The sequence below is a fragment of the Mytilus edulis genome, chromosome 6 (assembly GCF_963676685.1).
Source record: "Mytilus edulis chromosome 6, xbMytEdul2.2, whole genome shotgun sequence".
In the NCBI taxonomy this organism is placed as follows: Eukaryota; Metazoa; Mollusca; class Bivalvia; order Mytilida; family Mytilidae; genus Mytilus; species Mytilus edulis.
The window spans coordinates 71,318,933-71,340,128 of NC_092349.1; the positions used below are offsets into that span (position 1 = coordinate 71,318,933).

The 21,196-nt window shown below is 30.0% G+C and overlaps 2 protein-coding genes across 4 annotated transcripts; one reads left to right on the forward strand and one right to left on the reverse strand.

Moving 5' to 3' along the window:
• Positions 1 to 78: 78 nt before the first annotated feature.
• LOC139528315 (uncharacterized) lies at positions 79 to 3,758 on the forward strand. Its single transcript, XM_071324243.1, has 3 exons — positions 79 to 380; positions 2,759 to 2,926; positions 3,492 to 3,758. Exons 1-3 carry the CDS (start codon positions 182 to 184, stop codon positions 3,638 to 3,640), a joined length of 516 nt encoding a protein of 171 aa, XP_071180344.1. The 5' UTR covers positions 79 to 181; the 3' UTR covers positions 3,641 to 3,758.
• A 3,891-nt stretch (positions 3,759 to 7,649) lies between these two features.
• LOC139528316 (uncharacterized) lies at positions 7,650 to 21,174 on the reverse strand. 3 transcript variants are annotated; one of them, XM_071324246.1, is made up of 14 exons: positions 21,016 to 21,174; positions 19,556 to 19,621; positions 18,796 to 18,842; positions 17,860 to 17,922; positions 17,265 to 17,330; positions 16,630 to 16,692; positions 16,041 to 16,165; positions 15,210 to 15,396; positions 14,404 to 14,590; positions 13,672 to 14,019; positions 12,117 to 12,330; positions 11,125 to 11,300; positions 9,297 to 10,354; positions 7,650 to 8,186 (listed from the first exon to the last, which is right to left on the reverse strand). In XM_071324246.1, the coding sequence occupies exons 3-13, from the start codon at positions 18,831 to 18,833 to the stop codon at positions 9,302 to 9,304; spliced, it is 2,520 nt and encodes an 839-aa protein (XP_071180347.1). In that variant the 5' UTR covers positions 18,834 to 18,842; positions 19,556 to 19,621; positions 21,016 to 21,174; the 3' UTR covers positions 7,650 to 8,186; positions 9,297 to 9,301. The 3 variants fall into 3 exon arrangements, with proteins under 3 accessions (XP_071180347.1, XP_071180345.1, XP_071180346.1); XM_071324244.1 differs by having other exon boundaries at positions 18,796 to 19,147; XM_071324245.1 differs by lacking the exon at positions 17,265 to 17,330 and having other exon boundaries at positions 18,796 to 19,147.
• Positions 21,175 to 21,196: the final 22 nt, after the last annotated feature.

Below are 21,196 nucleotides of genomic sequence, written 5' to 3' on the forward strand. Positions count from 1 at the left end.
CTAACGCTAGCGTAGGTTTTTTTCAACATTCTTGAAAAAAAATTAAATATGTCCAAATTGTTTTTATTTGTATGGAATTTTATACTATATTAATAATTGAATACAGATTTTAAAGACTACAATATAAGCTAGCAGTAATTTTTAGAAAATGATATTTTAAACTGGAGATATATTTTGGTGTATGTATACTTATTTGACCCTTGTCAAATCCAACATGGATGTTACAGAGACGATACGGAACGTACAATGTCAGCTGTATCCACAGTTGACACTGAAACATGAACAAATTTCCTCCATAGAAAACATTCTCCAGGGAAATAATATTATAGTCAATCTGCCTGTTGGGTTTGGAAAGAGTATAATATTCCATTTGTTGCCCAGTGAGTATATTAATTCCATCAACTATTTACATTATATTGAACTAATCAAACAAATTATGAAACATCGTGGAAATATATATTTTTGTACACTATAACTTTTATTACAATTCGATCTTGACGGCTCTTTTAAATATTTGTCCAGTCCTAAATCGGGTTCGGAACACCACCTAACAAAAAGAATCGCTCAGGCCTGAAATCAGTCACTGTCCCTCGGCTCAGACAAGGGCCAAGTCTGCAAGTGATCATTTATAATATATTAAAAAGAAAAACATAACTTAAATGTGGAAACATTCAATGTAGATGAGTTCAAATAATTGTGAGGTCACACGGGCAAGGCTATTTTATCTTCAAAAATACAGATGTGTGCCCTTTTGTAACAAAAATGGGTTTTTACAACAAAATTGAAATGTACCCCTAAATATAAGAAGTATATATATAGAGGGTTGTTCCCAACCTGTTAATTTGTGGTTTAGTTATATAATGGTAGCACTCCATTATTCACCGTAAGAAAATAAAATTAAAATTGAACCACAAAATGTTTTATCATTCTCTATTCCTGGCTTTCTAATACATTAACCTTAGCTGTTTGTGTTATACATGTACATGGGTATCCGGTCGTTCCGGCCCCAAACCGATCCGGCCTCAAGTCAATCCGGCCCAAAGTCGATCCGGCCCACGTCGATCCGGCCCGATAATAAAATATGAATAAACTATATTCACTATATGGAGGAATTTGTGACAAATTTGAACAGTATATATAAACGAAATCATTAGTCTATAATTGGTTTGTTTATTCAACAATTGTCTGATGATTGTGAACTAAGGTAATGCCACTTGTAATCACTAAATTCAATCAAATCCTGGCCGGGGTTGAATATAATAAATCATAAACATTTATGAATTACAATTAATATATATCTTTATTTTTATTCCTTATCCTTATAAATTTTTTTTTTGAGGGGCCGTATCGACTTTAAATATGGCCCGGATCGATGTGGGGCCGGATCGACCCGAAAGCTTATACATGTGCATATGTATGTAATGAGTATCTTCCAAAGATTTTCAAAAGTTAAAATGGTGAAAAATAATTCCTCTATGTGTATTCATGGCAACATTCTGCATTTATTTACCATGGAATATTGCGAAAAGGGGGTGAAAATGTCACATATCCCCCATTTTGAACTGAACTATAAGAATTACAATGCCTTTGAGCGTTTCCTTTTCAGAAACTCTTGACAGTAATCTACCTTATGACATGATCAAATAAAAAATGGGTCTATTTCGCCTCATTATTTTTCTTAATATACATGTATAATCACAAAGTTTGTTCCCCCCAAAAAATTGAAAAAGAACGTTACAATATATGCTGGACCAATGTTTGGTATGGATATGCAAATACCGACTGACATACAGGAAACAGTAGACTTGCTACAATTCCCTTTCTAATATTTCTCTCTTACTAATTTATATGTTTACTGATAAGTGCCAGCCTACTGATTGCCTCCTGCAGATGTCAGTATAATTGTAATCTCCTAGTTATAGCAGTAAAATTATTAAAGGGGCAAAATTGAAAAAATAATAATAATTAGGAAGGGACATGTAGCAAGTCTAAGGAAACAGCCTCTATTACATACATTACATAATCTTCATGTTCTTATAAATTAATTCTCAGCTATATATCCAAACAAGAATTTTATTGCATCTTGCTCTCTTATTTAAAAAATCCACAGGCGCCAAAATGGGAAAATACATGTACACACCTAACTGTAAGAGTGCTTCCTGTAACACGATTTGATAGATATACTGAATAATTGTTTCCATATTTTTGTTTGTATCCAAGTATAACCACATTGGATGCCATACGTGGAGCAGGATTTGCTTACCTTTCCTGGGCACCTTAGATCACCACCAGTTTTTGTTAGGCTGGTGTTCTGTGTAGGTTCTATCTTGTGTTTTTGATATACATGTAACTGTTGTTTGTCAATTTTGCATTTCATGTTTAGCCATTGTATTTTCAGTTCATTTTTGAATTGTTGGAATTTTATTATCTCTTTGGTATTTTAGCGATTCAGCCAACCTCTCTTACACAAGACCAAGCAATTTTGGGGACATCTTGAAACTAAGCAAATTTTATTTTGAATCATCAATATGATAAATCAAAAATATGGACAACTATTGTGACTACAGCTCACATATTTGATAGGGGCTCTGGGCTACTAAAATGTATGCTTCTGAATAATAATAATAATAATAATAATAATGATTAAGCTCTATAGATTTTTTCCAATGAGGTTAGTTCATGCAAACGGCCAACAGATTCTACATACAAAAAATATTACTTGCAGTTGTATATCTCTGAATGTTTATATTTTTTAAAGAAATATTTGAAGACCTTGGAAGAGTGCAGAATAAGGTATTGGTGGTGTCTCCTCTAAATGCCATTATGGAAGATCAATGTAAAAAATTGAACAAGATTAATGTTAAGGTTGTTCAGCTTAGCCAGAAGTGCCAGATCATTGAGAACAACAAAGACAGCTGTGAAAATGGTATGTATTCATGGTATTATCAATATGTACATGATGAATATATAGCAACCAAACAATATACAAAATGTAGCATAAAACAATAACATCAAGAAGGCAACATATACTTTTTTGCATTTGTTTCTATTTTCTAAACAATACCTGATTCTGAATAAGAAGGAATTATTTTATAATGTTTTCATTATTAGCAATTATGAATGTAAATGTTAAAATGACTTCAATAATTTGAGTTTATTTTCTGTAATAAGTTCAGTATGGGAAAGACCTCTTTATTATAATTGAGGTTTATCTTTTTCTGCCGAAATGAAACATTAACTTGATTAATGACAAATCAACTGTCTGAGAAACTAAGAAAATTTTCACATTTATTACTGTATTATTTAAGAAATATTAAATACTCAAAAGTGAAAAAGATTCTCCTCATATTGGTGCCTTTATCTTCATTTTTAAATGGATATTGGCATTGATGTACATTGAAGGGTTGCGTGATGCATGGGATCGAATCCCTTTGAGGTCAAGCCCTTACTTCTCAAACTGAACAAATTACTTATCTATGTATATAATATAGTCATACAGGAATCACTTAGTGCCAGTATCATTCTGACACACCCTGAGGGACTGTTAGTTGCAGAAAATGGTGTTAAATTGTTACGAGCATTGGAGGGAAAAGTTGGCGCAATTGTCATTGATGAATGTCACAAAATTGATGACTGGTAATTCAGAAGTTTCCATTGTTGAACATTAGATTTTTTTAAAGGCTTTTGTATTTTGTATAATTTCTGAAATTGTTATTGAAAGTTAAAATGTTATTTGTTAGTTATTTTGTAGTTTTATGCACACTATTGCAGTACAGATTACCAGTAGCCATAAAATCACTTTTATCAGAACTCTGATAATTTAACAACATTAATTTAATTCAATTTCAAGTGGAATACATTATTCTTTTCGATTTATTACTGATTTATAGCCTGGTTGGCATGTTTACACAGAAGAAATTTTAAGGTAACATTATGGACTAAGGGAAATAACTCAATTTGAAATGTCAATTTTTTTTATTTTTTTTATAATAACAAAAAGTTGTTAACTTGAGCCTTTCATAACTTCTCTTTGAACAAGGAAAACAATTTTATTAGTTTTTGGAACGTACTTTGGTTTCTTAAGTGTTTCAGTTGTTGTAATTTCAAAGTTTTGAAAGTAAACTTAACTTGGTTTGTTATAGAAATTTCCAATGTTGTTAACAAGAGGTTTTCCAACCACCCTATTTTAATCATATGTATTTGCACAAGGTTTTTTTTTAACAGATATATAACTTGTTACAGTATCTATAGGTACAATACATTAAATCATAAATTTACGTTGAGTACACAATAATTGTTTATTCACTATTTTATACATGTACAAATACTATTAATTCATATTTGAACAAACATCAAAATAAATAGAGTCACAGATAGAAAACCAATATATTCATACATGCACCACATACAAATAATTACAATCACAGATTTTTTTTCTTTCTAATTCATATAATCACTATATCACATTCCATTTCATATGATTGAAGGCAATATTTATTTACATAGTTTCTTAGATAAAGTTAATATACCCTGTTTTAAACATGTAAAACAGATTGTAAAATTAAGAGATAACTGTATTGTATTTGAAGCTTTAAGGACGTCCATCGGTAGTTTTACTGTCGCAAATTTAGTTTACCTGGCGACGCGGAGCGGAGACAGGTAAACGGGTATTTGCGACAGTAAAACTACCGATGGACGTCCGCAAAGCTTCAAATACAATACAGTTATCTCTATTCTAATGCAAAACAAGTTCATAATTAAATTTCAATCATTATTTCAGTGTAAAATCTTCATTAAAGAAAATTCCGCGAAAAGATGTTATCTTCTTTGGTCCCTACACTAGGTGACGTCATAGGTATGCTTCAGGCGTCAAACATAAACACCGTGCGTTTTCTGGCTTCTGTGCCGCTTCAAAATGTAATAAAATTTGATAAAAAGAAGATTTTTAGGCGCAGCAAGTGAGTTTTTTGTTTATTATTGTTGAAATAACATGTCAACACATTCCGAAATTCAAAATGTCGGCTTCCTTAGTTACAGACAAGGAGATAGAGAATTTTACGCTTGCTGTCATCCAATCAGAACAATTGTTACAAAATAATTGCATTAGAATTCTTTATATTATACCTATTATTACATTTAACATCACAGTCAAGCAATAAATCAACACATTAATGAACATCAATGTAGCAGCATATTCAGTCAAAATGGTATCTCATTAAATTAAATATTATCACTTTAAATCAATAAAGCACCACATTCAACAACAAAAAAACAACACATTCAGTTATAATAAAATAACACTCAATCTATATAGCATCACAATCAATTTAAAAAGCATTATATTCTAATAAAACAGCAGCCCATTCAATCAAAATAGTATCGTTATTAAAAAAAAGTATTACATTCAATTTAACAACATTGCATTCAATCAAAATACATGTAGCATTAAAATCAATATAACAGCATTGCCTGCAATCAAAATAGCATTACATTCAATCAGAATATATTACATTCAATCAGAATATATTACATTCAATATAATAGCATTACATTCAATCAAATTAACATTACATTGATTCAAATAGCATCACACTCATACAATCAAAATAGCATATTCATTCAAAATAGAATGACACTCTATCAAAATAACATCATACTCAATTAACGCTGAATAACATTGAATCAAAAAAGCATAACACTTAAGTTAGTTAAGAGCATCACATTCAATTAAAATTTATTGACAGCAACCCAACAATTACTTGTCAGATTCATATAAAATTCATGGGCTGAACAATAAATCTCAATACCATCACATTCATTAAATAGTATTGCATTTAAGCTTAATATCATCACATTCAGTAGAATAGTATTACATTCAATTTAAATCACATTCAGTAGAATAGTATTGCATTCGATTAAAATATCACATTCAGTAGAATAGTATTGCATTCAAGCTTAATATCTTCACATTCAGTAGAATAATATTGCATTCAATTAAAATATCACATTCAGTAGAATAGTATTGCATTCAAGTTTAATATCTTCACATTCAGTAGAATAATATTACATTCAAGCTAAACATGCTAAATATCATCACATTCATTAGAATAGTATTGCATTCAATTTAAATCACATTCAGTAGAATAGTATTGCATTCAATTCAAATCACATTCAGAAAAATAGTATTCAATTAATTCTAAATACAATCACATTCATTTGACATTTAGATACAAATGTAGTATTAAATTTAATCTAAATAACATCACATTAAGTTAAAAAGAAGTATCAACAAATCTTAATATCATCACATTCATTAAAATAGAATTACATTCAATCTAAGTACCATTACATTCAGTAAAATTTATATAGCATCACATTCAGTTAAATGGAATCATCAGTACAAAACAGTACCTGTCATCAGCAGTATAAATGCTTTTGATTATAAAAAATATACCGGTAATGTAACATAATTTGTGTAACACACACACACAGGATTGATTTTAAAGTTAGACTGTTCACAGTATTTTCTAAATATACTTATATTACAAACAACATAAAAAAACATAAGTTATTTAGTTTTAGTCTTATTATTCACTTTACCCATTATATAAAACATGTTTTTATTTTTCAGGGGAAGAGAATTCAGAAAAAGTTTTTCAGAATTAGTAGTTCTGAAATCTTTTTTCAACAATGTCCCTATAGCATGTTTAAGTGGAACACTAACAGGAAAACATATAAATGCTTTATCCAAGCAGTTGCTTATAAGCAATTTTAAAGTCATTTCTGTAAGTCCTGAAAAAACTAATTTAAAACTCATGGTATGTGAAAAGGTTAAAGGCACCTCTTATGAAAAAATAGAAAACATTTATAAGAGTCAAATTGACCAGTTACTTGTTGAGAGAAATAATTTTCCTGTAACTTTAATGTTTATGCCAATGGAATACATTGCACATGCTATGAGCTATGCTTATTATGCATTCGGTGGAGTAAGCAAAATTACAGTAAATAATGCTGTTTTTGGTTGCCTATACTCAAATCAAGATACTGAAGTTTTGACTTGTATTATCACAGATCTCCAGAGTGTTCAACCTCGTTTTAGGCTTGTTTTTACAACAACAGTAGTTGGTATGGGTTTTGACCCTCCCTCAGTGACCCAGGTTATCCATTGCAAACCACCAAGAAGTTTAACAAATTACCTTCAGGAAATTGGGAGAGCTGGAAGGAGAGGTCAAATGTCAACTGCAACTTTATACTATACAAATATGGACTTAGCAAAAAACCTACCAGGAATTCAAGACGACATTTTATGCTATTGTAGGCATAAGGCCTGTTATCGAGAATGTCTCTTGAAAATATTTGGATACAAAAAATCAAGTAATAGTCCTGAAGGTTGTTTGTGTTGTAATTTTTGTTCATTACAATGTAGGTGTGAAAACTGTCAGTTGGTAAGAGTAGTTGATGAAATGAACTTGTAAATACATTTTGGTCATGATAAATTTAAGGTGACTAGGGGATATTACATTGATAAATTAGAAGTATAAATCACTTTAACTGTTAAAAATTTTTAAAGAATGTGGCCTGTTTGAAAATCAAATGGTAACTCTAAGAGTACTGTTTATTTGTATTGAAACAATAGGGGTAATTAATAGATGCTTAAAAAAAATGACAAATAAAAAAAAATAGGTGACATTTCTAGAATCATTCCAAACCTGAAATACACATTAAATAGTTTTACTAAATATAGAATATGTTTTTTTTCACATTTGTTTTGAGAATTCATATCTTGGAGGAAAGGGGAGACAATTGGCAAGGGAAATAAGTTATCTACATCTAATTATTACATTTGCATTGTTATCAATGTCTGTGATAACATATAACATTATAAGTCCAATAGTAACAGATAAAAAAATCAATATACAATCCATCAATGTTCTATAAAAGTAAGAAAATAAAAAAACTAGTAATAACTACAATGTTCTACAGTTTAAACAAGACATGAAGGGATAATTGACTACACTGATTGTACAGGGATGTCTGCAGGACATTTTAAATTTATAGTGTATAACTGTAATTCATTACGGTAACTCTGAATAATTTGTAACATTACATGACAAGTATTTACGCCTCTTCATCATGTAAGACTACTTCTTTTTACATATTGCAGGTCATCTTGCACTGAGTTATTACTGAAATTATAAAAACAAATATTTTCATCAACACATTTGTAATGTATATCTCTGTGTTTGTATATGTAAAATGTAATATAAATGATACCAGTATATAATGTAAATGATACTTTTAAATGAATATTCTAAACTGCCATATAAGTGTAGCTCAGTATGACTTACTCCAGTTTTTGTATTTCTCATTGTCTTAACCATTCAATGAAATAACCATATCTTTGAATAATTTAATTTTGGATGTAACGTGTCTTCTGATTGGCTTATGTTAGTTTGTTAGGAGCCCATACACATAATTTAGTCATGTGACCGTGACGTCATCAACGTTTTTTCATTGTTTAAAATGGTTTAAAATGGAATTTAGAATTTAATTATAAAGAAATGACTGTAATATTTTTTCTGTCTATTCGAAATAACATAAAAAATGTGGTGCACACTGTTAAATAACCCGCTACACACGTTATTCAGTGTGCACCACATTTTTTTGTGTTATTTCTTCATAGACAGAAAAAATATTACAGTCATTCCTTAAATAAAAAAGTAACAGCTTGAATTGTTTTTAATGAAAGTTATGTTGAAGATCTAAGTAATCATTAGTAAAAATGTACACTGAAAACAAAATATTAACATTTTTGCAATCAAGATTTAACAAACCATGACTTAGCAATTCCATTATCTCTTCTATAATGACTTCATTACATATCTAGATATTGCATCTGTGATTTTTGTGCAGTTACATTGCATTGACTGTATAGCAACTTGTTTTTGTGGATGACTTGGTGTTTTCATGAAATTTGATAATTGAGTTCAATAAAGAATATAAGTTTGCTCAAATGTTATCTTTTTTGCATCAAATAAATTTTTTTTTTTTTATTTGGAACAGTTTTGGTTATTGCAGTAGATAATTTTTTTTTAAAAACAGGATAGAAATGTTGGACCAACCTCCTCTTCTACCTGTTTCTAAGCCATGTTACTAGTATTATAAAATTTCAAGACAATAAAATTAAAATGAGGGATGTGTCAAAGGGACAACAACCCCACCAAAGAACAGCAGAAGCTCACAAATAATGTACGGTGATTTTATATCATCAATACCATACATTAAGTTGGAATTACCTGGATCAAAGAGGAATATCTGGAATTTCATCATCATCCTCTTCATCATCAGTACCAATGTCTGCATCTTCCTCGTTAACTACAGATATGTATCCTCTGCCCACCCTACCTAGCATCACATTCAAGTCAATGTCCATTTTGATCCTATCTACATTTGCAGAAGGCTGACATGGTAAATTAGGGAAAGAACATTTTCTATCATTAGTATTTGAAAATGGTCTCATTTTTCTCAAACTTTCACTAACAATTTTGATATCCTCTGTAGATATAATTTTACTGTGTCTTGAAGCTTTTTTTGCAATGTTGTGTTCAGCATCAAAATTCCTGCATATTTGTGAAATAACTGGTGCTGCTGCAGTAACAGCAGAAATAGCTGTTTCAGTTTTATTGGCGCCCAGACCCCTGATCAACTCTTTTTGATTCCTTACGGAATGCTCCTGTACCAAATCGGCCTCGATGTTATTGCCTTGTCCACCTCTCAAATTCACCATACTGCCTTCCAACACTCTAAGTTTTTCCAAAGGAGAAAGAAAACAGGTTACCTTAGTAATGTAATCTACACATTCAAATAAGTATTTTGAAAGGCAAGAATGTGCATAAAAAATTGGAATGCACACTTTCAGGTTTGGAATGATTCTAGAAATGTCACCTTCTTTTACAGTGTCCTCCATTTGTAGGTAGTGTAATCCCCTAATTGTTAAATTTGTACTGTAATTAAATAATTCGTCATTGCTTTCTGAAGGTACCCCTGTACGCATAACATCAAATTTATGAAGTATTTCACCTGATAATTCCATCATTTTATTTTCTTTGGTAAGTCTGCTTGCCTTGCTGATATTTTGTGGATAAGCTGTAGTGTTTTCGATATTAATGTTAAAGAGTTCAAATGCCTGTTCTCGAATAAGCTCCCTTACTATAAGTTTAAAAAATTCGCTGTGGGAATTGAAGTGACCCTTCACCTTGCCATTTACATCAGTCTTCTTCAGCCTGTTTCTCCAAAATGCCAAGGTACCTAACTTGTCTATAGAATCCATTTTGTAAAGTGCTTTAAAAGTTTTCTGTCAAAAAAATTGGAAACATAATTATTCTGAGATTGAGTAGCATTATACTGTTTTCATTGGATATGACAATCACATGATTCAACTGTTATTTTACAAATCTGACGCATTGTTTCTATTTCTTCATATATTGATCCCATGTTACGAATTATATGTATAATATTGATCAATGTAAAAAAAATCTTGCTAAATTTAGATTTGAGACATCATGAGACACTTAACAAACACAGAGGAAGTGCAACATCAGATAAGAAAATTTGCAAGTTTATCATGAGATTTCGTTATGTTTAATACAGATGATAATAATACAAGAATGGTAATGCAACAAACTATACAGTTATTAAAACAAAACATGATACAATTGAAAAAAATGCAGATCCATATATAAGCATATAAATAAGGCATTGACCTCGTTAAAAGTTCACAACTGATATACATGCCTTAACAAAGTCTTTGTCTATAGATATATATTAGTATGGCGTTCATTATCACTGGACTAGTATATATTTGTTTAGGGGCCAGCTGAAGGACACCTCCGGGTGCGGGAATTTCTCGCTACATTGAAGACCTGTTGGTGACCCTCTGCTGTTGTTTTTTATTTGGTCGGGTTGTTGTCTCTTTGACACATTCCGACTTAATAATTTAGCACTGAATTATAATATACATTGACAAGACAAAATCTGACCCCATTATTTGAGGTAATATTTGGCCAAACCATCACTAATTATGGCTGCATTCTATAATTAAAAAGATATTTTATTCATACAAACTTCTAAGTAATCTTGCTTAAGATGCCACAGCTCAATAACAACTGGTCTCAAATGGTCAAGTCTTCCCGATGTTGTTGGAGACATGAGACGTAGTTTTTTTGCGCCTTCAAATCTGACTTTGGTTAGTTGGTCACCAGATGCAATAACTCCAAATTCATCTAACATTTCAACTGTTCCTGAATAAAAATGTAGAAGAACTTTACATATTCGTTTTTGATTATTTTTTTTTTGCAGATAAATCAGGCCATATATAACATCATTTTGTTTTTTTGCTGCCTTTTACTACTGGATATGTGGTGTGTGCTTTTTCATTGTTGAAGGCAATACGATGAATTAAATTGTTTACTTTCTGTTCGTGCTTTTTCACATATCCTGAGTGGTGTAAGGAAAATATTTCTCCTCACCAGTGAAATATCAATTTTCAGCAAATAAGTGGTATAGAAATTTAAAACTGACGTTTAATTTTCTTAATTTCTATTGAAGTTCCTATTGTGACGACAAGAAAAAAGATGTCCATGTTTGAAAAACATCAAAATGTGTATAATTTTGTTAATATTGCAACAATTTCAGTTTTGAAAATGAACAACTTTAAAATTTAGGGAATCAAAATAGCATTACATTCAATATATTAGCATTACTTTCAATTTATCAGTAATTCATATATTTTCCCTTTGATCTTACTGCCTAATATTTTCGAGTATTAACGTACTGGCTGTATCACTGAAAATATCAGGCAATACATTGTGTGACGTCATAATTACCGTTAAACAGAATAATAGGTAGTTTCGTTTTTGATACTGACTATATCATGTGAAATATCTTAACTCGCCCTAAGGGGCTCGTCTTGATATTCCACAGGATACAGTCAGTATCAAAAACGAAACTACCTATTATTCTGTATATAACAGCATTACATTCAGTCAAAATAATATTACATTAATTCAAATAAACACTAACAGTAATTAAGTGAGTTACAACTGACAACAACAAACCATGGGATTCCTGAAATGTTTTTTGCAGTAGTTTCTCATAAGAATCCATGATATCAAGAATATCTTCATATTTGGCCTCATTTTTGTGTTGGATCGGTAACTGGAACACTTGGCTTTTTTGGGACATTCCAGCACTATAGCCATGGTTTATGTGTACTGGTACTACTGTTGACATCCATTTAAATTGATCCAATGTACTCAAAATTCTTGCAATCTGAAAGTAAATAGCTTTCTCCTCAACTTTTCCACACAACTAAAAACTTCAACATTAATTCTAGAATAAAATATATTAGATAAGAACAGTTTACAAGATAAACAAGAAATTCATTATACTTTTAATACCATCTATTTACTAGTCAATGAAGAATTAATAACTTATATCAAATGATAATGTCAGTCAGTCAATACTTTGTGGTATACAATGATGGAACCAAAATTTCCAAACAAAATTTCATATTTTCAAAATTTGTAAGAAATCCTGTTTTAGTAAAACAAAGCTTTACCAAATTTTAATAAGTCATTTTCTCGGCGTTGATAAACATAATTACAAAGACTCCCTTAGAACACACTCAAAATGCAAATGAACAGGTTTTTTTTTAATGTTTATATTCTCAAAGTCACAATGAACCTGCTTCCTAGATTGTTAAACAGTTTTCTGTTTCACAAGTTGCGAAGCTATAAGCAAAGCTGAGCTGTTTTCGTGCAATATTCAAGCATAAGCTATAATTACATAGAATTCAACCTTTTGGAAATTTGTATAGGTAATATTTAGCTCTTTATATTAAACATAAAATATATAGGAAATTTTAAGAGAATGATTTGTCATAATATTCCAAAAGGTTAATTTCTATTAGTAACTGTTAAATGTTATATAAAGTAGCATTGTACTTATTCTGGTCTCCCGTTGGGGTCGATCCAACTTACACTAACATGTGTATTCACCTGATAAAGACTCTGTTCGTACAATTTTCATGTTAGTGCTAAAGCTTGGAAAGGCAAAATATAAATGCAGTGGAAATGTTAAGCAGCAATTGTAAGCTAGTTGAGTTTAACTATTTCTATAAAACTGACCAAACTACTGTAAATTCAGATATTCATGGTGTTATTAAAACTTAAATTAAAAATTGAAACATCATTCCAGTTTTGAATATAATATCCTTTGGCATCCACATTTAAGAAATACAGAAATAAATTTTCTATTAAGGTAAGTAACTTAAAACTCTGAATTTACATATATTTTGTAAGTGCAATTAAGCTGAAAAGAAGGATAAAGACAAAAAGCCACCACCATTAATGTAAGCATGTTAGATGTTAGTTGAAAACTGATATACATCTAAGCATTTTTTATAAGCAGAAAAGCATGCATGTGTTTATATACTTACCATTTCAAACTGCTTATCTCCACAATGAGATAAAAGAAATATTCGAACAAAGTTGTGTATAAATAAAATCAAAAAGGTTTTTTTCCTTTCTAAAATTAAAGTAGGATAAAATTTACAAAACAATTTCAACATTATTTATCAATTACTTTATATTCATCTACTTAAATTATTACCAATATTGAATATGAATATTTCATGTTGTCAATTTCTGCTTCTGTTAGTTTTAAAACATCTCTATTAACTTCAGGAACTACAGGGGTTCTGTTGTCCATGTCTACAGATGATAACCTGCTAGTTAAGGCATTCGAGGCAAATAAATGCAAATCTGTATTTCCTTTATCTATTGATACACATCGACTTTTAATGTAGATGTCCAGATTATCACCAGTAATTTTTAGCAGTGGCTTTTCCTTCAAATAATCACACAGAGCTTTATGGCTGATTTCTCCTGCTTCTTTTATCAATCTCTGCTTACTGGTTGGTGACAATGTAACACCTACTCTATTCAATCTAGTAATAAGCTATGAAACAAAACAAAATGTGCATCTTTCATTGAAATGATATATAAGTGCTAAAAGTAATAAATTAATCAAACACATTTTGGACAGAAGACACTATTATCAAACCTTCTATGAATAAAAAAATTATTATCTATTAACATGATTAATGAATTGTTAAATTTATATTTCTACAACTATAATTATTAACGTGTGCCTCGAAATACATTTCAGACCAATGTATAAATAGTTCTGTAATTTACTATTACTTGTTATCAATCATTACATTTGATACTAAGAATTCAGACTTTTTCAGTTGCATGTATTACAGTAAATATAAAATTTATCTATAAATTTTTCAAAATAAAAAATTAACTGAGTATCTGAACATTTTTTTTTTTTGAATACCATATCTTCTGCTCGTCCCCTTATACAAATTGCTGTCATCATTCTTTGGAATGCACTCATTTCCGCATTTCTTGCAAACATAAGAATGCTGTATACTATAGCCAATGATCCAGTTATTCTGCTTTTTTGCCCTTGTAGATGTTTTTCATCAAATGCAGACAGCATTATTTCCAATAGAAATGGTGTCCTAAATTAATCAGTAGTTAAAACATGAACATGATTATATTGATAATTGAATACAATATTGAGCATTGTTAATTTAAACGTATGATTTATATATTCTAAAAACTTCAAGAAACACAAATTGTGTCTTATTGAAATCAATTAAGTTATCTCCCCTTGGTGATGGAAGTTTTTTTCTGAAAAAAAAATCAATTATTTAATACAGCACTGTAAAGAAGATTGGAATTTTTAAAATGTATGCTGAATGATACTTGGAAAAATGTTTTAAACAAATTTTTTTTTTTTAACAGGAATGCTCAGAGCAGGATACCTGCTATATTATTAGTTACACAGTGTTCAATTGTCCCAGTACGATTATTTATCAGGTCAATAAAATTCATATCAGGTGAAGGGAAGCCAAACCTATCAACAAAATATATGTTACATATTTAACCTAAATCTGTATAAAATTCAAAATTTTAGGCCTATAAAGCAACTCAATTGTTTTTATTAGGTCAATGGTGTAAGGGAGATAATTCCAATTGAAGTAAAAAAAAATTCTACAGAAATTTATTAGGGCAATATCAGCCAATCAAATTGTGAGAAGTTACTCTAAATCAGGAAAATGTAATTTATATTGTTACCTGTTTTTCATTTCTTCTATAATGGAATCACACAATTTACTTGAATCTTCTGATAAATGCTCCATTTTTTTCCTGGTTAGTAGCAGACTTTGTTCTCCCATTCTTTTAGTGCTTACATTTTTAACTTCCTGATTTATCAATGATCTTGCTCTTTGCATTATAAATACATCACTTACTCTTATGTCATCTAAAATTCAATCATTGCAAATAATTCAAATTTTTGTCCAATTTACAAATTGTTTCACTTAATGTACTTCTTTTTGTGTTACCAGTTTTATTTCATTTATTATGAGAAAGTCAACAGGGAATAAATATTATGCAGGCAGTTGTATTTTGTAAATGTAATCTTGACATAATATTTGAGGTACAACATTATATAAATAACACATAGCGGAGAGGGTGATAGAGCAGATTGTTACCTTGAGAAAACATTGTCAATCGCGGTGAAGCCAAGGTATTAGAAAAATAACAAAAGTGAGGCAAGATTTTTTTATTTTTTTTTTATTTTGCCAGTTAAATACTAAAATCTTAGCTAAAACACAGAACTTAAGCATTGTATTTAATTACTTGATGTAATTCAGTTCATTGTCCTTAAATTATTGATTTTGATTGGTCCAGACGAGAGGGTGACATTTAAAAAAAATGTTACCCGCTCAGCCATGTGATACAGTAAATTAACACCCTCGTGTAAGCCAATCAAAATATGGCATTTTAACATGAAGTATAATAATAACATTTCTTATGTTGACAAAAAAAATATTAAAAACAAATCCTGTAAATGTAAGATGTTCTAAATTCATATGCTATCCACTAGGTTAAGAGTCAAAATACCTGGTTCTGTCTGTTTTTTGTCATTTGTTCTGATGTTTTCAACAAAAGAGTCCAATACACTTTCTTGAAATAGTTCCCTACAAGAGGGGGGTTTGGGCCTGCTGTAGGCATGTTCTTCTATTTCACTAGTTAAATACAATCAAAATAAAGTTCATATAAAATGTTATCAAGAATTGATTTTTTATTTAATACCCTTTAAAGCTATTTTCCTAATGCATGTAGTTCAAAGGTTTGGCTTTCTTTTTGATAACTGTTTCTTTGAGAATAATCAATAAATTTAAAATTTCAATCAAAAGATAGTTGGGGCTAAAGCTATATAATGCCATAGGATGCTTGAGCAAAATTTATACAAACAAATTAGCAAACACACAAGCAAACCAAACCAAACCTTTAAACTACATACTTTAGGAAAATAGCTCTAATACAAGATGTATTGGTTATGGTGCTGTTTGTCTTTATTGAACATTTAAATTATTAACATCCCCTTTTTAAACAAATCATGCTAGATGAGATAATTTAATTTCATATTTTGTAACTATTGATTATAAACTCATAAGATTGGCAGTATCAAATGGAAGAGGTAACTTACTCATTTGCACTAACACTAGCAGTTGATCTTCTGATATTTGGTGTCTTGCTATAACCATGTTCTCTGTTGATTTATAAGTAGATTTTATTTATGTTGCTGTCACACTTGGAAATAACAATCAACAACAAAAAAAGCAGAAGAATTTTAAGCATATGTTTAACTTTCAATCAGTAAGTATAGCATGTCAACACATTCATAGTTATATTTACAGCATTTTTAAGACACATTAAGTAGACAGTCTTCACGCTTAACTTTCGAGTCCACAAGCCCGAAATTAATTTTTTGGAACATTATAGTTGGAATATGTTGGCTTGTAGAGAAGAAATTCACAAGGTCGAAAACAATTTTACAAGCCATGGTCGTAGGATTTGTGATTAAGCGTGAAGACTGAAGAAGCGTGAAGAAGTAAATTAGATTTCATAAATGATATAAATAATTTGCAGTGAACATGGTTGTTCATGTATAAAAAGCATTAATTTTGTTTAAAAAATTCAAGCAGTATCAAAATATAATTTTATAAATATATCTAATTTTATATAAGCATAAGAGATCATAATCGGTTAAACGCATCTCTTTTTTTCTCTCGATTATTCAAAACTTCCAAGAAAATTTGCTTGTAAATTTATGAAACTTACTTGCTTAACCCTACAGTCTTTTTAACCTTGGCATTTCCATGATGTAGTACAATACTTGCATCTAAACTGAAATATACATATTTTTGCAAATTTCCCTATAAATTTCCCTATTTCCTCATCTGCACAGTATCATCTCTCCTAGACAATCCGGTAACTTAGTAAAATTGCTGGTTGCTCCTTTTTTTATAGACTTATATATATATATTATATATGTCATGATATCTCAGACGCATGAGTTTGAATCCTAGCCAGATTTTTCTTTTTTAATTGTTAAACATAATTTTTTGAAAAAGAAAAAACAGTTCCTCTGCAAGCTAAAATATCTGGCAGTCTCTTCTCAATAAATAAATGTATTTACATGCTATTGCAAGGTTGTTGTAAATTCCAGCTGTATTTATATTGAATAATTGTCTGTGGCTATTTGCATTTCCTAATGCAATATTAAATTTTAAGAGAAACACTATATAACAGTTTGATTAGCCTAGTCGTTTCTGTAATATTTTTGTGTAAATTGACGAAATATTTTGTACATGTACTTTTTGGATTCCTTTCTTTTTAGGAATACGTAAGACAAAAAGTCTACAAAAAAACTTACTGACTAAATATCAAAGTATCATCAGGGACTGGTACTTCATCTGTTACTGATGTTGATGTGAATCTGAAAAAAAATAAGTCTTTCTAAACTACAAATTTAAAAAAAAAACTTGTTCTTCTGTCATACTCAGTATAAATACAAGTAAAAGTGTTTCTTAAATAATTAATTCCAATTTATTGTATCCATAATCCAATATTCATTCTTAATAAAAGTACAGAATAAATGTTTCATCTTGAAGAATTTAGGACTTTATTCCTTTTTTTTTTACATACATAAATAGAGGTAACTAGTCTGTTTTCTGGTGTTTATTTTTCTCATGGGTAATCTTGAAAACATAATATATATATATAAAAAATAAGATGTGGTATGATTGCCAATGAGGTAACTATCCTTAAGAGACCAACATGACACAGACCTCTTCTTTTATATGTATTCAATTATATTTCATACGTTAACAAGAATGTGTTCATAGAACACCCATTCAGCACTCACAGTATCATTTTCGATGTTCACCGGACAGAGGCGGATTTAGGGGGGGGGGGTTTGGTTGCTTATATATGGAATCACTGAAGCGTGGATGGAGTGGGCCCCCTCTCAGGTCAGTCAGTGGGCCCCACTTATGAAAATTGCTGGATCCACCACTGCTGGAACATGAAATTGTGGTCAAAACTGTAATTTGGCTTTAACAATAGAAAGATCATATTATAGGGAACGTGTGTACTAAGTTTCAACTTGATTGGACTTCAACTTCATTTAAAACTACTGCAACTTGTTATTGAAACTCAAAGAGGGACAGACAGAATAACAGATGAAGGAAATAATCCACAGACACAAATGTAATGCTCCTAGGTGGGGCATCAAATCTACAACAATTATATAGCTTATTCAAAATAGAATATATTAATTCATATTCTAAATCTATATCTATTTTTTTACCCCAAATCCTGGCATATTTCTGGAGAAAAATTGGCCATTCTCTTCTTCTGTGTTTTTTGAGACAAAAAAGAGGAAAAACAATGTTTGCTAGATGAAATAAAATCAAATAAACGAGAAAATGAGGAAAAACAATTTCTACAAACTGAGGCTTCATTTTGAAATAATTCATCAATCAAATCAAAACTATCTGAACCAAAAACTAATTTTAATTTAGAACTAAAGTCATAATCGGAACATTTCTTTCCATTGAAATTAAATTTAACAGAAATTCCAGAACTAAGGCAAAAACAGCAATCAAATGGGTTTTCTTTTGTTGGTGTGGTATCTGGCACATGATCTTTATTTTCCATTTCTAAAAGAGATGACAAATTGTACAGTTTTGATAATTAGAATTATCTGATCATCTTAATATCAATATTGAGTGATGAAAATGGTCTCCTAACAATTGGAAATAATCAACATGATCGATCAAAATTATATTTGTTCTCATTAAAATGTTAAAATGTTTAGGCTTGTTAAAATAAAACTGAAAAAGATTATTACTTTAAAATATACAAAATACTAAGAATTTAGTCCCTGTCCTGAACCAATACTTCAGGAATTATTATACAAAAAATAAGCAAGCATAAAAAACCAATTTGTAAATTTACTATTATTCTAATATTTAGGCTAAATATAAAATTCAATCTTTCAAGTTTTTCCAAGTTAAGATATTTTTTGTAAACTGTGTAACACCAGTCATTAATAACTATACATTTACCTGATCCTATATATAAATTTGCTTTCTGACACCTAAGTGAACCACTGAGATCTTTTGTTTCTGTTTCTAAAATGCAAATGAAATAATGCAGCTTAATACAGCTTTTTTTTTATTAAATTAAGTTTAAATCTTTGGTGAACATTATTTATTGTTGTTCAAGTATTCCCTTTTTTCATACTCCTACCATTTTTTCCTCTAAATTCATCCACAACCATAATAGAAAATATGGAGGAGGGTGTAGTCCTATAACATATGACCTCAGGGGCATTATTTACTATTTCTATTTATTTTTCTGAATTTTTTTTCACTATCAAAGTGCCACCCATTAGACAAAAAATAAAAAATGAAAATATCAACATGAAAACATTAAATAGTGAATTATATAATGCAAAGGCATATATTATAGGACTAGAGGTGAAATAACATGTATTAAGGCTTATTGATTCATAAATTATTGACATCATGTTGACTTAGTTGACTTAGTCAAGAAGAAAGATGTGAAAATTAATAAGATCGGATCATTTAAGCTTTCTGTTTTTAATTTCCTCCATTTTGTTTATATAAATAATGTTATCAAAAGAAATAATAAAAAATATATAACCGAATTTTTGGCAACCTGATTCATCATGTTCATGGTGATTTTTTTTGTTCAAGAAAGCACAAATTAAATAATGCAGCTAAGGCAGCAACCATTTTATTTTCTGGGGGGGGGCTATGGTTTTTTTTGGAAAAAAAAGTTTTTCCAGGTTTTGGTGAAAAAAATAATTTGTTTTGGACCATGAGTAAAAAAACGTGTTTGTTTCACCCTCAGCTGCCACTATATGTAATGCTAAAATTGAAAGAAAAAAATTGTCTTCGGTTTGTCGCTAAAAAAATAGATTGTTCTTCGCCGAAGGCGAAAAAAAAAGTTTGCACAGAAAAAAAAACCATAGCCCCCCCCCCAGAAAATCAAATGGTTGCTGCCTAAATACAGCTTTAGGGTAGGCTATTTTTGAGCATAAAAAGAAGAGAGGGTACCTAGGGAAATACACACCTTATTATATGGCGTTATGTATACATGTAGAAATAATTTCAGCTACAGTTTTAGATAGATGCATGATTTCGTTGCAGCAAATGGATTCTCAATATTTTTTGTATTTGTTTATTTATTTATAATAAATTTGATTGACAAAATAAATTTAAAGCGATCATATGTGTCTCAAGTATTGGTAGCTGTTTTTTCCTATTTAACTATATGCCTTGTATATCAATAATAAACATATTCTCTTGTTCTGACAGTGCACATTGTCGTAGTGCAAAAGTAAATATTGAAATAATGTTCACTCTTTACATAGTCATAGAACTGGCAAAATCAGCAGCAATTTCACTTCTTTAAATTTAAAATGCCGGTGCCGTCAAAATAGTTATTTTTATACCAATAGTAATAATAGCATTCGATTTGTGCTTTGTGTTTCCTTTACCATTATCTCAATCTTAGAAGCTGGGTTGGTGTATGCAGCAGACGATTGTTTACGTTATTGAATCCCGGAAGAAGTCCTCTATTAAAGAGACCCGAGAGATGCGAAGTGCTGGTGGCAGTGATGATAGTTTAGCGAAGCAACGTCACCACTGTTTCGGAGTTTGGCAAACAAGTTATCTCCT

Bases quoted from the DNA above. Each gene is read 5' to 3' on its own strand.
- LOC139528315 (XM_071324243.1), top strand. From the start codon at position 182: ATGTATACTTATTTGACCCTTGTCAAATCCAACATGGATGTTACAGAG. The intron at 381-2,758 runs GTGAGTATATTA...TATTTTTTAAAG, and splicing joins AATATTCCATTTGTTGCCCA to AAATATTTGAAGACCTTGGA. The intron at 2,927-3,491 runs GTATGTATTCAT...TATATAATATAG, and splicing joins CAAAGACAGCTGTGAAAATG to TCATACAGGAATCACTTAGT.
- LOC139528316 (XM_071324244.1), bottom strand. From the start codon at position 19,145: ATGGAAAATAAAGATCATGTGCCAGATACCACACCAACAAAAGAAAAC. The intron at 15,397-16,040 runs GTATTTTGACTC...ATTGAATTTTAG, and splicing joins CAAAAAACAGACAGAACCAG to ATGACATAAGAGTAAGTGAT. The intron at 12,331-13,671 runs GTAATAATTTAA...ATTTACTTTCAG, and splicing joins AATATTCATATTCAATATTG to ATTGCAAGAATTTTGAGTAC.